The sequence below is a fragment of the Lissotriton helveticus genome, chromosome 1_1 (genome assembly GCF_964261635.1).
Source record: "Lissotriton helveticus chromosome 1_1, aLisHel1.1, whole genome shotgun sequence".
NCBI classification, from domain to species: domain Eukaryota; kingdom Metazoa; phylum Chordata; class Amphibia; order Caudata; family Salamandridae; genus Lissotriton; species Lissotriton helveticus.
In genome coordinates, this window is record NC_136057.1 from 6,509,543 (window position 1) to 6,523,558 (window position 14,016).

Below are 14,016 nucleotides of genomic sequence, written 5' to 3' on the forward strand. Positions count from 1 at the left end.
TTCAACTTCTCCTGATTACCAAATACTGGGGTACTTAAATCCCCCATGAGCTCTCTTCCCTCCCCTACCTCCTATTGCTCTCCTCCCCATCTCATCTTCCTTCGCCCACTAACTCCTCGCTCCAGTCTTTCCTATATGACCTGCCTCGTCACACCTGGTATTACCGAAACCTCCCCCACCCAGCCTCTCTCCTTTCCCTTACACTTCCCCCCTCTTCTCCATCCTCTCCCCACTGCACTAGGCTAATCTCTCAAGACTTGCTGTGACCCTTTGCAACTCATGCAATGTGATGGTATAAAACTCGAGTTGTTTTCACCTTCTTGTGGGGTTTTGAATACCACCTCATTGTAAACCTGTTATATGCAAATAATTGTATCTGTTTATAGCTGTTTGAAATTGCCTTAACTATCCCCCTCCTTTACCTCTCCCCTTCCGTGCCCTTCCTCCCTATTTTACACCCTTTCCCTCTCTCTCTAGCCTAAACCTTCATGATTTGCTGTAACCCTTGGCAACTTATTTCGTTTAATTCGATTGTGTAATATTTAAATTGCTTTCTGTCGTCTGTATTAATTTCTGAATACTACCTCATTGTAAATGTTGCTATAGTACAATGTATACTCATGTAAAGCGCTCTGATACCACAGGGTCCAGCTAGCGCTATATAAAACATGTAAAATAAATAAATAAATATGTCTGTTCTCATTAACTATTCTGTAGCATCACTTCTATATGTAACCTTCAATCTTCCTTTGTTCCCTCATTTACAAGGTGCATTACTTCTTTTCAAAGTGCTCTGATTTGAATAAATACAAGTAAAATTAAAAACAGTCTTGCAGATGGGCAGACAAGAATCTTTGACAAATTTCTTTTATTTTTGGCATCCTCCGATGAAGTCAGAGGTTGATCAGATCCTTCCATTGAATGAAGCGGCCGGTCGCAGCTTCCTGGTGAGGAGGATGAGGCGTCGGAGGAGGTGGCCAATGGTGGTCAATGGTTCAACTACACCTTCCTGGTGGGGTGGAAGAGGCGGTTCTTGTAATCATCCGACTGCAGGTAGGCCTTGAGTTTGGGACGAGATTCCATCTTTCCCTTGAAGGCCTTCAGATGGGGGAAGCTGCTCAGGCAGTCCGGGGCCCAGATCAGGTGGCTTTGGAGAAGGTCCAGAAGATTGTAATCTGCATATGAGACCTGTCCAGAGGAAAAGACATCCAGGTGATGAAGGGATGACTCACGGGATAAGAGAGAGTAGGAGGGTTGAGCAAAAGAGACGTTTCCAGAGAAGATGGAGAAGAGAAGGAATTCCTTTCTTTTATTGTGTGTTATGTTATAGCATCTGTCAAAAGCGCCAGGACGCCCCTTTGCTGGGGCAGCTGCGCGCTATAAAAATATAAATAACATAACATAACATAACATAACATTCCCTGTGTGACCAGAGTGAACGACAAGAGGAAAAACAGAGGAGATCTGTGTGTTTGTTAACAGTGCCCTCAAAACAATAACTGAATGAGCAACCACTCTGGGCTCAAGGACGGTGGAGAAAATGATTGGAAAAGCCAGGCCTTGTAAGTCAGGCGAAGGGGCAGTAGTGACCATTTCTTTCTAATATGTAGAGTCAGAGCACCCATAATCTAGGTGTGAGCACCACAAATCTTCTGTGTACTTTGCAGTTTCTTCAGTGAATGCCAGAAGCATAAGGTAGGTACAAAAGGGGGTGGTGATGGACGGAGCATCGAACCAATCAAACACTCACACCCAGACAAAAGATCTGGGTTTGATCCATCACCGTTCTTTAGCCCACTCTGCCACCCCAGTTCAGCCATGGCTATATGCAAATCAGTCTGACCCGGTGCCTCATGGGAATAATCCAGCCCGAACTGCCAAGCCATGCCGTCCCTGGACCGGAAACAAGGTTCCGAGGACCGGTTTCTAGCATTTATTTGCATATGACCTTGTCCGAACTGGGGTGGCGGAGTGAGCTAAAGAACGGTGATGGATTAAACCCAGATCAGTTGACTGGGGGTGAGTGTTTGTATTGTCAACGCTCCGTCCATCACCACCTTTGGTTTTTCTTTGTTCTCCCTAAGTTGGCAGGGTATGCTCAGACGTGAGACCCTTGCTCACTTTGCCACTGGAGTCAAGCAAGCCCTGCTGAAGATGGCTGTAATGCCAGAAACCGGTCCTGGGAAGCTTGATTCCGGTCCAGGGAAGACATGGCTTGGCGGTTCGGGCTGGACTGTTCCCATGAGGCACAGGGTCAGACTGATTTGCATATGGCCATGTCCGAACTGGGGTGGCGGAATGAGCTAAAGAACGGTGATGGATTAAACCCAGATCAGTTGACTGGAGGTGAGTGTTTGTATTGTCAACGCTCCGTCCAACACCACCTTTGGTTTTTCTTTGTTCGCCCTAAGTTGGCAGGGTATGCTCAGACGTGAGTCCCTTGCTCACTTTGCCACTGGAGTCAAGCAAGCCCGGCTGAAGACGGCTGTAATGCCAGAAACCGGTCCTGGGAAGCTTGATTCTGGTCCAGGGAAGACATGGCTTGGCGGTTCGGGCTGGACTGTTCCCATGAGGCACAGGGTCAGACTGATTTGCATATGGCCATGTCCGAACTGGGGTGTCGGAGTGAGCTCAAGAACGGTGATGGATTAAACCCAGATCAGTTGACTGGGGGTGAGTGTTTGTATTGTCAACGCTCCGTCCATCACCACCTTTGGTTTTTCTTAGAAGCATGAGGTAGGCTGAAGGATTTAGTCAGGCGGCACTTGTTGATTTTTTATCTGAGCCTCTAGGGGGATACACCAAAGAGACAGAATCACAAATCTTAATCAATCCTGCCTTGTACCTGGAGTTAGTGTGTTGCCTCTCTAAGATTAGAGATCAGATCAGTGTATTCAAGTCTGTAGATCAAATGCTGTATCATGGAGTCAGCAATTCACCACACAAGGCATTGCTATAATCAATTTTTTTAATTGATTACATCTCAGACAATTCCTTTATGTGAATCCCACTACTAAAATCTTTTGATGCTGCCAAACTAATCCTCATCCTTGATTTTTTCTTTTTTGGGGAGGAGCTGTCAAGAGGAAAAGACAAAGAGAAGGAAGAATGACCCCACAAAGGGAAGAAGAGAAAGGAAGAACACTACGGACAAGGCGGCTCGTCTGGAGAAGAAGAAAACACAGAAGATGAAGGAATCACCAAGGGACAAAAGTGAGTAACATGAAAAGTAAAGAGGACCCGTCCGAAGAAGAGGACACCGGAGAAGAAGGAGTCAGCGAGGGATAAGCGTGAGCAAGAGGCAAATGGAAAGGGGACCTGTCCGAAGAAGTGGACAAAAGAGACAGGTACGTTAAGTAAAGGAGACTTTCCGAACAAGAGAACACGAAGGTCTTGAAGCAGCACCGATGAGAGAAGGGAGTTGAGGAGAAAGGAAGAGAAATACAGCCAAAGATCCCTGCTTGGAGGAGAAGAAATGGCAGAGATGAAGAAACTTTCAATATGGACCAGACGCAGTAGGGGAAGGAACAGAGGAGGCGGGCAAAGGCTATTTATCAGGAGATTAAACTGCAGAGAAGGAGCGGTCGAAGGGACCGGGGAGAGATGGAAAACATGAATGAACCCAAAGAACCATCCACTGCCAACCAACCTCCCCTGAGCGCCTCTGTTTCAGGTTCCCTACGCCCAGAGGTATTGATGGAACATGTACCCCATACACCCGCTCCGTCTCTGTGTCCGCTCTGTCTCTGTGCCCGCTCTGTCTCTGCCGCTCTGTCTCCGTGCCCGCTCTGTCTCTGTGCCCACTCTGTCTCTGTGCCCGCTCTGTCTCTGCCGCTCTGTCTCTGTGCCCGCTCTGTCTCCGTGCCCGCTCTGTCTCTGTGCCCGCTCTGTCTCTGCCGCTCTGTCTCTGTGCCCGCTCTGTCTCTGTGCCCGCTCTGTCTCTGTGCCCGCTCTGTCTCTGTGCCCGCTCTGTCTCTGTGCCCACTCTGTCTCTGTGCCCGCTCTGTCTCTGTGCCCGCTCTGTCTCCGTGCCCGCTCTGTCTCTGCCGCTCTGTCTCTGCCACTGTCTGAGACCAGTAACTCAGACCACATGCCCCTTGGTACCAGCCATGCTCTGTCATCTTGTACACTGTGCTGGCGAAGGCTCCACAGACCCACTATGTCTCTGTTACCGTAACCCCTCATGAGGGGCACCGTCCATGGGCCCGCGGCACCGTCCATGGGCCCGCGGCACCGTCCATGGGCCCGCGGCACCGGAAGTCTCCAGCACAGTGGTTTTCCAAAGCACAACCCCTCTTTAACGTGCAGTTTACTATCACCCCTCCAGAGGGCAGTCATGCTACTCACCGTACTGCCAGCAAGGAATCCAGATGCATTCTGGGAGAGAAGACGCTCAAAAGGCCTCAGCTGATTGGGCAGATCTTCCATGTACTTCTCCTTGCCAGTGTCCTGGATCGAAATAAATCAAACATTGACAACTCCAATAGGTTTGGCCTCTGCATAGCTTATTCACTCAGAGACACCCAATATAGAGGCATACAATCACAAAATGCAGATATATATGTGCTGACTCCTATGAACACAGAACAGCAGTTCTACAGGCACCAGCAGCAACTACCCTGCAAACAGGCTAACGTACATACAGGCAGAAAGCATAGAGGTATTCAGCCAATGAGACCAACAAGCATGCAGGCATCTGTGTACAGAGACTAACATTCATACAGGTACTCATACTGTAGTGTAGTTCCTATATTCCCAATAGGCTCTGCGCATTGGAATAATATCTTCAGTAGTGTAGACGTAGGACTGAGGTTAACTAGGTCTTTTACTGACAATATTAGACTTAAGTTTTGTGTGCCAGCTAGCTCAGAGTTCACTAGAAACTTTCTCGAATAAGCGAGGAGGAGTTTAACCTCCCTGGATAGACAAGAAGGGATTTAGTTTCTGACAACCATAGAACATGACAACTTTGCTCTCCCTGATCAAGAGTGTATCTCTAGAGTCGTGTGAAAACAAAAGACAGCCATTTTTCTCAGTCAGTACGTGCATACTTAGTTTCACCAGATTTGCAGAGAAAAGGAGAGACGGGCGTTTTCAATAAAAGGTGTTATTTATTGATCAGTCTCTTTTCTCATACAAGAGAAATGAATCGCTACAATTGCAATACTTATGGTTAAGTAAAGTGCATACAGTAAAAGCAGGAGTATAAAATAATACTGTAAAAGCATTGATATGGTTTCTTAGCCATATGTTACTTAAAATGGATAAAAGATATACATACACATATACATTGACTAATCGTACTCAACTGGTGCTTCTAACCACGCCTACCCCGGTGTACCTGACCTAAGCCTAATACATGGGAAGGAGTAAGTAGCAGTTCAAGTTAAGTTTGGTTTGCCAAGAGTCTGACTCAAGAATTCTCTGTAAGGGGTTAGTCAGTTCCGTACCTGGGATTTAGAAGGCAAGAGGGCTGGTATCTCTTTCTCAGGACTCGGTATCCCAGTCACCCGCGAGGGCAAGCTGGAAACGCTGGAGGCTGGAATCCTCAGCAAGAGGAAAGGCAGCGTTTCTCCTCAGCGCGTCAAAAGGGAGGGGCAGCGTCCGTGGGCTCTCCGGCAAGTAGTCGCTGCTCCAAGCTCATCACCACCGTGTGCTTACTTAGGGCAGTGTCGGTATATTTATACCTGAGAGGTGCCGGGTTTGACGTAAGGATGGACATAAGACGTCAATTAAGAACTGGTCGTTCTTACATTCTTTGCAGGAGTTCTCGAACGAAATCAAAACAATAGCAGCGGGGATTTCCCAGGTTTGCTGGAGGCTTGGTTTGTTTAGAGAACTCGGTGTGCTTTCTAGGGGGCTGGAGGAATAGTGCTTGCTTAATGTGACAGCATGCGCTATGACTGATTTATGAAACGGGTTTCTGTGCAGTTGTATGGATATTAGTGATTTATAACCGGACAAGGGTCAGAAATTGGAGTATCGATATAGGTCCCTATATAAACACACTACACCCACTCCACGAATTCATGTCCATATTTACTAACCTATCAATAGCAAACATAACTAAAAGTGTATGTGTATACCGGACCACCCCAAAATACATTTTTCTGCATTTAAAAAATGGCATATTCGAAATACATGAAAATGAGTATTGGTACTGTATGCATTCAAGCAGTGTAATCATTCAAAAAGGAAGCACAATATATCACAGCATGAATGATTTGCGAAAATAACACATGAAATGGCTCTGTAATACAGAAGAAAAAGTGCGAGAACACTTCATCACATATAAATACATTTACTCGTAAATGTGCTAGAAGCTGAGGTAAATTATCGTCTCTAGAGTTCCTAAAAATAGAAGCTCTGTTCTCTAAGAATAGTTTTACTCTAAGCAGAAGATAAGTGCCAAAAAAGGTAAATATTTTGGATTTGGGAAAAAAGTTTTCGTTTTCAGGGGAAGAAGGAAAAAAACTCTCAGTAGCTTTGTTTTTAAAGCTGAAGGCCAAATTCAGAGTTCAGGGAACGCTGTGTGCACGTTTGCTTAAAGTCACTCTCTCTGTTCTGGTGAAAACATCATTTCAGACAGACTTTCAAAAAAACAGTTTACCGCTTCAGGTGATAGTTCGACCAAGTTGGAAAATGTCGCTACCATGCAGTCGTGTGCATGTTCGCTTTCAGTGATGTTCTGATCAGCATTGCTTACAGAAGGCCGTACCTGGTTGATGCTGCTCTCATTTTGTACTTCACTACCCTTCAATCGTAGTGGTGAAGTCTCCACGAATGCCGTCATCAGGATTGGTAGCCGCTGGGGACAGCACAATGCGTGAGCCTTTACTGGACCCAACAAAGTATCTGCATCCAATGGTACTTCGTAGTGTAAGACATGTGTCCAACACGCATTCCTCGCCGCATAGCATGCATCTCAATACAGGTAAGACACAATTCTGCCATATGGGTCTGAATGAAAGAAACCAGGTCATATTTAGATCCCGTAGCCAGGCTAATCCAAGGACTTTAGTTATGCGGTCCCGATAGCGTATAGCTAGGATCGTTTCTTCCATTGTTGCTGGAGTCTTGTCTGTGACATGGCTTGCCATAACGAAGCAGGAGTAGCAAAAATAAGATGCCTGCTACGAGTCCCAACAGGAGTGGAAGTCCGCCAAAGACAGAATGGATGAAATTGGGAAATATACCCAGGACTGCTTTGAATGGGGTTAACAGTCCCGAAAAAACGGACTTAAATACACATTCGTGATACCATATGTATCAGAAATATTTAAGATTTTGCTTAGCATTTCTGCGAAGTGTAGGGGGCAATTTGTTGATAACAATGCATGTATCTCTCCCGTTGTCCTTGCAACTTGGAGATCATACGTTTCTTTTGATGACGTCAAGTGAACTGGCGTCTGTAGGAGCACAGTCTTCATTCTGCTTAAAGTATCAATTCGAATAGAAGAGATATTCAAACTGGGCCAAATTTTTCCCTCCCTGTCTGGAGTGTCGTTTGGGAACAATACCCGCTCACAGCAAATGACCATGGAACTAACGCTTACTAGATAAGGTTTTCCTGGCAGCAAGCCACAACATCTGTGATCCACAATTAGAATGTAGCTCCTGTTAGAAAGCCGTCTAAGGAATGGCTCTATTTTTGTTGCAGGTGTGCCGAGCTGGTGACATGAAAGGTTATTTGAAGTCCCCTCGCAGGCCCCATGTAAACTTATACCCTAACACAGAAGTATACCACTCAGTGATTTTTCACAATTGTTACCACTGAGAAATACACTCTGTCCTTTTTCACTATAACATGTGTGTGTATAAGGTAGGTTCCATGTTGACTTAATGTATCCTTTACCCAACCTTTCATACTGGCCTGCCTGTATATATTTTTGGCAGTATCGAAATTGGAAAGTCGTTATCGGAATAGTTATTATCCCATGTATTATCCATTCAATGACAGGTCGTTCTGACATTGTCAATGGTAATCTCTCAAGTTTTTCAATGCTCAGAATTGTATACTCTGCACCCTTTTGTGCCAAGCTGATTTGTGTATCAGTAAGGTTAAAGATACCGAATAATGACGTTGTGTTGATTAAACGCCAAGGCACGTAGCCTGAACGCAGATTTTGTAACGTCCAGCCAAGCTGTACAATAGAACGCAATTGGGACTGACCGTGTTGTAACATCAGTAAGTCTTGCTCTATTATATCGATTGCAGATGATACAATACTGTCCAGTGAATATATTCTGGAAGACAGAGTCATTAACCCATTGTCCACAACAGAAAGTGATTTTTCCAAATTAACACGGTCAATTTTCCGTATGTTTTCTGCTGTCTCAATTTGAGTTACTTTCCAAGCTTCGTTGTAAGCTGCATATATAGAGGCCGCTATGAAACGTTTTTGACGCTGTTTGCGTGGTCCCATAATGAAATCACGCAAGTCAGCACCTTCTTTAAGTAAAGTCAAGTGTTGCTTAATTTCTGCCAGTGTGGATGTTCGTAGCCATTCGAGGCAGAGTTTACCCACACTGTATGTTGGTACAATCCCTGGATGTTGTCGCTGGGAATATCTAGGGTCTGGCCTGGACATTTTTAACCCCTGTATTTTGTTCAGGAATCTATATTGACAGTTATTTGTGTCTGTTGGCCAGATCAACCATTTTTTCCAATCAGGATATGTTCTGTTTTGGTTTAAAATATGGGATACGTCTATCTCATCATCTGTAGTGTTAAGACTGTCAGATGTTGGTTTTGGAATAGACGGTTTGTTTAAGTCTTTAATTTTGGCTAGGCCAAAACAGGTTGTTTGTTGAATTGTATCATTCAAGAATATTATTTGTTCTGGGATCATGCAGGCTCTAAACAATGATTCTATACCTTTTACCTGCCAATCACTTGTACCCCAGATTGTTTTCGTTTCAATGGTATTGTTCCAGAAATCAAAACCGATTGTATTCATTTTGTCAAAAAATGATTCTGAATAGATTAATTTTGTATTTGTAAGCATGGTTTTCATTCCTGTCTTATTTAACAGTTAGAAATAAAACGTTTCTGCATTACTTGTGTTAAACCCTGAAAAATAAGGAAATTAAAAAAAAAAAAATTTGAACTGCCTTTAGGTGGAGTTGCACAATGTTCCCATTGGTTAAAATTAAAAACATTTCTAGGTTGAGCAGATTTATGCAGATAATGGTTACCATAGTGGTTGTAGCAGAACATCTTGTCATAATTAGATGAACCCTGTAAATAATCATGTTCTGTAAATTTAGCTGACATCACTAGATCAGACATCATATCATTAATACTTTCAAAGTCCCAATCATCAGCGAATGTGCTTGATTTTACAAAGTCACTTAATGAAATCTTGAATTGGTGAGGATACTTCAGGAGCTCGACCGGGCCATAGATTTCGTAATCAGTTTTGTCCCATGCTACCCCACCGGGTATAGGATTGGCTGTGAAGTTTACTGAAGAAAGTTCTCTTTTCTCGATGTGTGAAGACTTGTGTGGTTTCAGGACCAAGTTGATTTTCTGACTTGCTGTGTCCATTGTAACATATTTTCACTCAATAAAATGTCCCAAGTATAGTACCAGGATGAGCCAAAGTATGAGGACAAATACACCTTGTGCCACCCAAAATTCAATCCATGGAGAAATCAGATGTGTTTCTTCTAGTTGATGAAAGAGTTCTTTTGCTTTGTCTTTAAAAGTCTTTGATGTTGGCTGTTCCTCATGTTCACTCGGATCCTCAGAAAAATCTTCGAAGTTGATGAAGTAGCCTGATGCTGTTCTGTCAATTGTTTCAATTGCTTCTGGATTCCTTTTTGTTTTTGGAATTTGCTTTGTTTCATTAGCATAGTCTGTGGTTACATCATTGTAGACTGGTGATTCTTGATGTAAGATTTGGATTTGTGTTTCAAGAGGTTTAAGTTCCATGGCTTTGTTGCATAGTCCTTGTTGATTTACTGCAGGTTTATCAAATGTGATTAGTCTCTCAGTTTGAACCTCTGTGTTTGTAGCAAACTTTGGTGTTCTGCTGTTTCTTGGGAGTCCACTTGGCCTACTACTTATTATCGGCCACATGATTGTGGTTTAACCAGGTCGATGGATACAACTCGGTTCTCCTTTTTACCAGCAAGGGGCGGTAGTACAACTGATCTTGTTCCGTTGATTGCTAAGACAGGTACTGCTTTTCTGTAAGAATGCCCAAATTCCTTCTTTACCGCTATTTTCTCTCTGACCAGATCCCCGATTTTTGGAATCCAGACAGGCCTTGCTGGGACAGGTGGTTTTTCTTCAGTGGCTATTGGCTGTTGTTTCAACTTTATGTTGCTCAGGTCTTTTCTTGTTTCATTTAAGTCCTGTAAAATAGCCAAACGATCTTTGATATCAAAGCATTTTTCTTTAACCACTGAAGTTTGACTATCGAGTTCCTGGATTAACATTCTAGTCCCAAACAATAGTTCGTACGGACTGAGACCTCTCAGAGAATTTCTTGTCAGATTATTAAGACTACGTTGGACACTTATTAAATGTTTGACCCACCCAGTTCCTTAACCTAATACCTTTGCCATTATAGATTGCTTTATGCCTTGGTTTTTTCTTTACACCATCCCGTTTCCCTCAGGAAGGAAGTGACAAGAGTCCCACAATGCAATGCCCATGCTGGCCATGCCCCCCCCATAAGCTCGAGAGCTAAGAGCAGGACAATGGTCAGAATGTAGCATGCCCCTTGCGTATATGCCATTTTAGACTCGCAAATCTTTTTATAACAGTTCAGACGTCAGCCGAGAGCTGGGGTCTACATTTTAAGTGATGATAGTCTCTATATGTTAATTTGACGCCTTAATCATACTGGCTTTTATATATTTATTGTTTAATCCCGTTTTGAGCGAAACGCCATGGCAAAACACCGTCTCGGTCGCCACTGCGATCTCGGTTGCAGTTTGGACAGTTTTTTGCAAATATGTGATGTTGCAGGCTCATTCCTGGCCACCAGTATGTAGATTGCAATTCTTCCAGAGAATCTTTAAGCTTGAGGTGTCTAAGACCCTCACACATATGTGCGTCTGCTATTAACAAGCCTCTCCTGTTCGTGTTTGGAATTACTCTATCCCCCACTCCAGGTATTTGAGCAAAAGGAACGGAGTTTGCATCGATTATGTATGTATAATTGAGTGGATAGGTGATGGGTAGTGCTGAGCAGTCGCCTTTTGATGACGTTTTCACCGCCAGCATTGTTTCCCCGTCAATGTATTTTCCTGAACGCTTTTTTGTAGCTACGGAAGCCGATTTATTTGCTTCCGTTGTGGCTGTCTCAGCCAATGAATTCCCTGCAGCGTGAACGCCATCACGCGGATGACTCAGTGAGTGTATCACGTGAGTCTTTGGTAGTTCTTTCTGTAAAAGAACTACTTGTTCCCAACGCGATTTTTGCTTGATTGTGGCACCTGTGTCATCTTTGTAACCTTTTTGAATCCATTTCTGTAAATCCATATTGTATGATTTGACGCAGTAATACGAATCGCACACTATTAGTGTCGGGAATTCGCGATCGGCATTATCTAGCGCCATTTTTAACGCTATTATTTCAGTTTGTTGTTCTGAATTATTTTCTACTGAGTGTGATTTTGTTACCAGAGGTCTCAATTGACCTCCGCGCCACACGTTTTTTACAATCTCGCATGTGGCGTTATAGGCTAGTTTTCCCCAAACTGAGGGTTGAGCATGTCCGTCTGTATATATTACACAGGCGTATTGTCGTATGGGTAGAATGTCGATTGGCAGAGGGTATTCTCTTTCATATTCTAGATTTTTTAATTTTTTCATGTTCGGTCCAAAATAGTATTTCACTTTGTCTGTAGCAAGGGAATTTTCCCATTGTATCCATTTTGGATTTAATGCCACGGTAGTTAGATTACACGGGCTTGTTAACGCCTCAAAGGCTGATTCTGCTGTTATAACAGTAATCTGTCTGCCTTGGGCCTGGGCTCTTTCCTTTGCTATAGCTGTTTGAACTGCATGTACAATGTTTTCCTTAATGCTGAATGTTTTTTCCGCTTCTGTGTACAAATGTGATTTGTATGCTATTGGTACCGTTTCTCCCTCATTAGAGGTCAGGTATGTGAATCCGCATCTTCCTGGGATGACTCGGATTACAAGGTTGCGTGTGTTATCGCGTGTTTGCAATTTTGTTTTAGCTAACATGTCTGTTTGTAAAGATCTCAAAATTTCTGTGTGTTTTTGAGTCCAATTGATTCCTTTAAAATCTGGTTTTATTAGGTCATAGAGAGGTTTAACTCTCTCTGCATAATTTAGAATATAAGTTCTTCCGAAATTCAGGAAACCTAGGATTGATTGTAAGTTTTTCAGCGTTCTTGGTGCTTGGATTACAGCGCATTTCTCTAAGAAATTGTCAGCCAGGCTTTTGCCTTCACTTGATAATTCGTATCCTAAAAACAGGGCAGTTAGATGGGCAATTCTTGACTTTTTAAAGTTGAATTTGTAACCCTCTGCTGCGAACCCAAGTATTATGGTGTTCACTCTTTTCAAGTGAGTCTCCAAGTCATCATCTGTTAGATAGATGTCATCGACATAAGATAATGCCTCATCATCATATATTTGTAGTAACTCTGTTACTCTCGCTGAGAATAATCCTGGGCTGTTCTTGAACCCCTGTGGCAAACAACAGAAATTTTTCTGCGAGCCATTTATTGAGAAAGCGGTCAAATATCTGCTTTCAGGTGCTATATTATGACAAAAGAATCCGTTAGAGATGTCTAATGTTGTTTTGTATTTTTTGCGCACTATGCTATTCATTAGTGCTGCACTGTGTGAGTTTTGTACTGCAAAAGTTTTGCAACATGAGTTTAAGGTGTCTGTAGTCCAAAACTAGACGATATGAATCATCTGGTTTGGATACAGGAAACAAAGGATTGTTCATTTGTGAGGTGCATGTTTCAATCACCCCCTGGTATTCAAGTTGATCTAAGATCTCCCTGACCTGTTTTTTTGCTTCTTGCTTAATTGGGTACTGCCTCTGTGCAGTTGGTTGACATTTTAACTGGATTTTGTGAGGAGGAGAGTCCTCATCCCATCCCACATGATTTTTATATAATGCAGGAGCTTGAGCTACTGCCCACTTTCTTGCAAGTGTATATTTTTTATGTATTGGAATATGATTTGAGAAGGCAGGCATAATCATTTCTTCGCCATGAGGGCATTCCCTGACAAACTCCGGTGGCCAGTCTTTTTCAGCTAAAAGGATGTCATAGCCTTTGGAGAGATTATCCCAAAATAGACCTCTTATTTTCCTAGTCTTATCTCCCTCTATACGTAGTGTTATTTCGTATATTTTATGAGGTTTGCTAACTCTGGTTTCTGCAGTTTCCACCTGAATGTATTCATTCGTATCCACTGTCTCCAGATGATTCATCAGGATCTTGCGAGCTATGCTCACTTCTGCTGCGCTGTCTAGCATTGTCTGAGCCCACTCTCCGTTTTTCAGCTGTGTCCTCAGGATCCTCTGCATGTTTGATTACTTTAATACTAGCTACCTTCTTCTTTGGAAATTGTAACTTTTTACTTTGGTGAGCAGGCTCCTTGTCTTTGGACTTGAAGTGCTCTTCCCTTTGTTCTGACCGTCCTCTTCTTTCCGATTTCTGCGAGGAAGTCTGAAAAGATCGAGAGGGACGTGTATCAATATCTTGATATCTATCAGGTTTTTTCAAATTATCCCTATTTCTAAGGTTGTATTTTTTCTCAGAGGGCTCCCTCTGGGGAGACTTGTGTCCTTGGTCCGGAGATCTTTCTCTCCGCCGAGGAGACCTTCCTCTGGACTGGAATCTTTTTTCTTTGGGAGTGGATTGTTTGTTTCCATCCCAGCTCTTTTTTGGAGTATTCACATTATTTTTAATAAATGCCTTTTCAGGATTTTCAGTTAGTTGGGGTTTTACTGGTTTCTCACCCAAACTATCTCTTCCTAGTTCTTCCTAGGATTTTTCTATGATTCTGGC

General features: G+C 43.2%; 1 protein-coding gene across 3 annotated transcripts in view; it reads right to left on the bottom strand.

Annotated features, from left to right (window-relative positions):
- Positions 1-851: 851 nt before the first annotated feature.
- The window catches only part of LOC144766777 (glutathione S-transferase P 1-like), a 144,770-nt gene continuing 131,605 nt past the window's right edge, over positions 852-14,016 (bottom strand). For all 3 annotated transcript variants that reach the window (XM_078650520.1, XM_078650525.1, XM_078650514.1), the window contains 2 exons: positions 4,348-4,449; positions 852-1,188 (listed from right to left, as the gene is read on the bottom strand). In XM_078650520.1, coding sequence (XP_078506646.1) covers positions 1,000-1,188; positions 4,348-4,449 — 291 coding nt within the window. In that variant the 3' untranslated portion in view covers positions 852-999. The remainder of the gene's footprint in view (positions 1,189-4,347; positions 4,450-14,016) is intronic.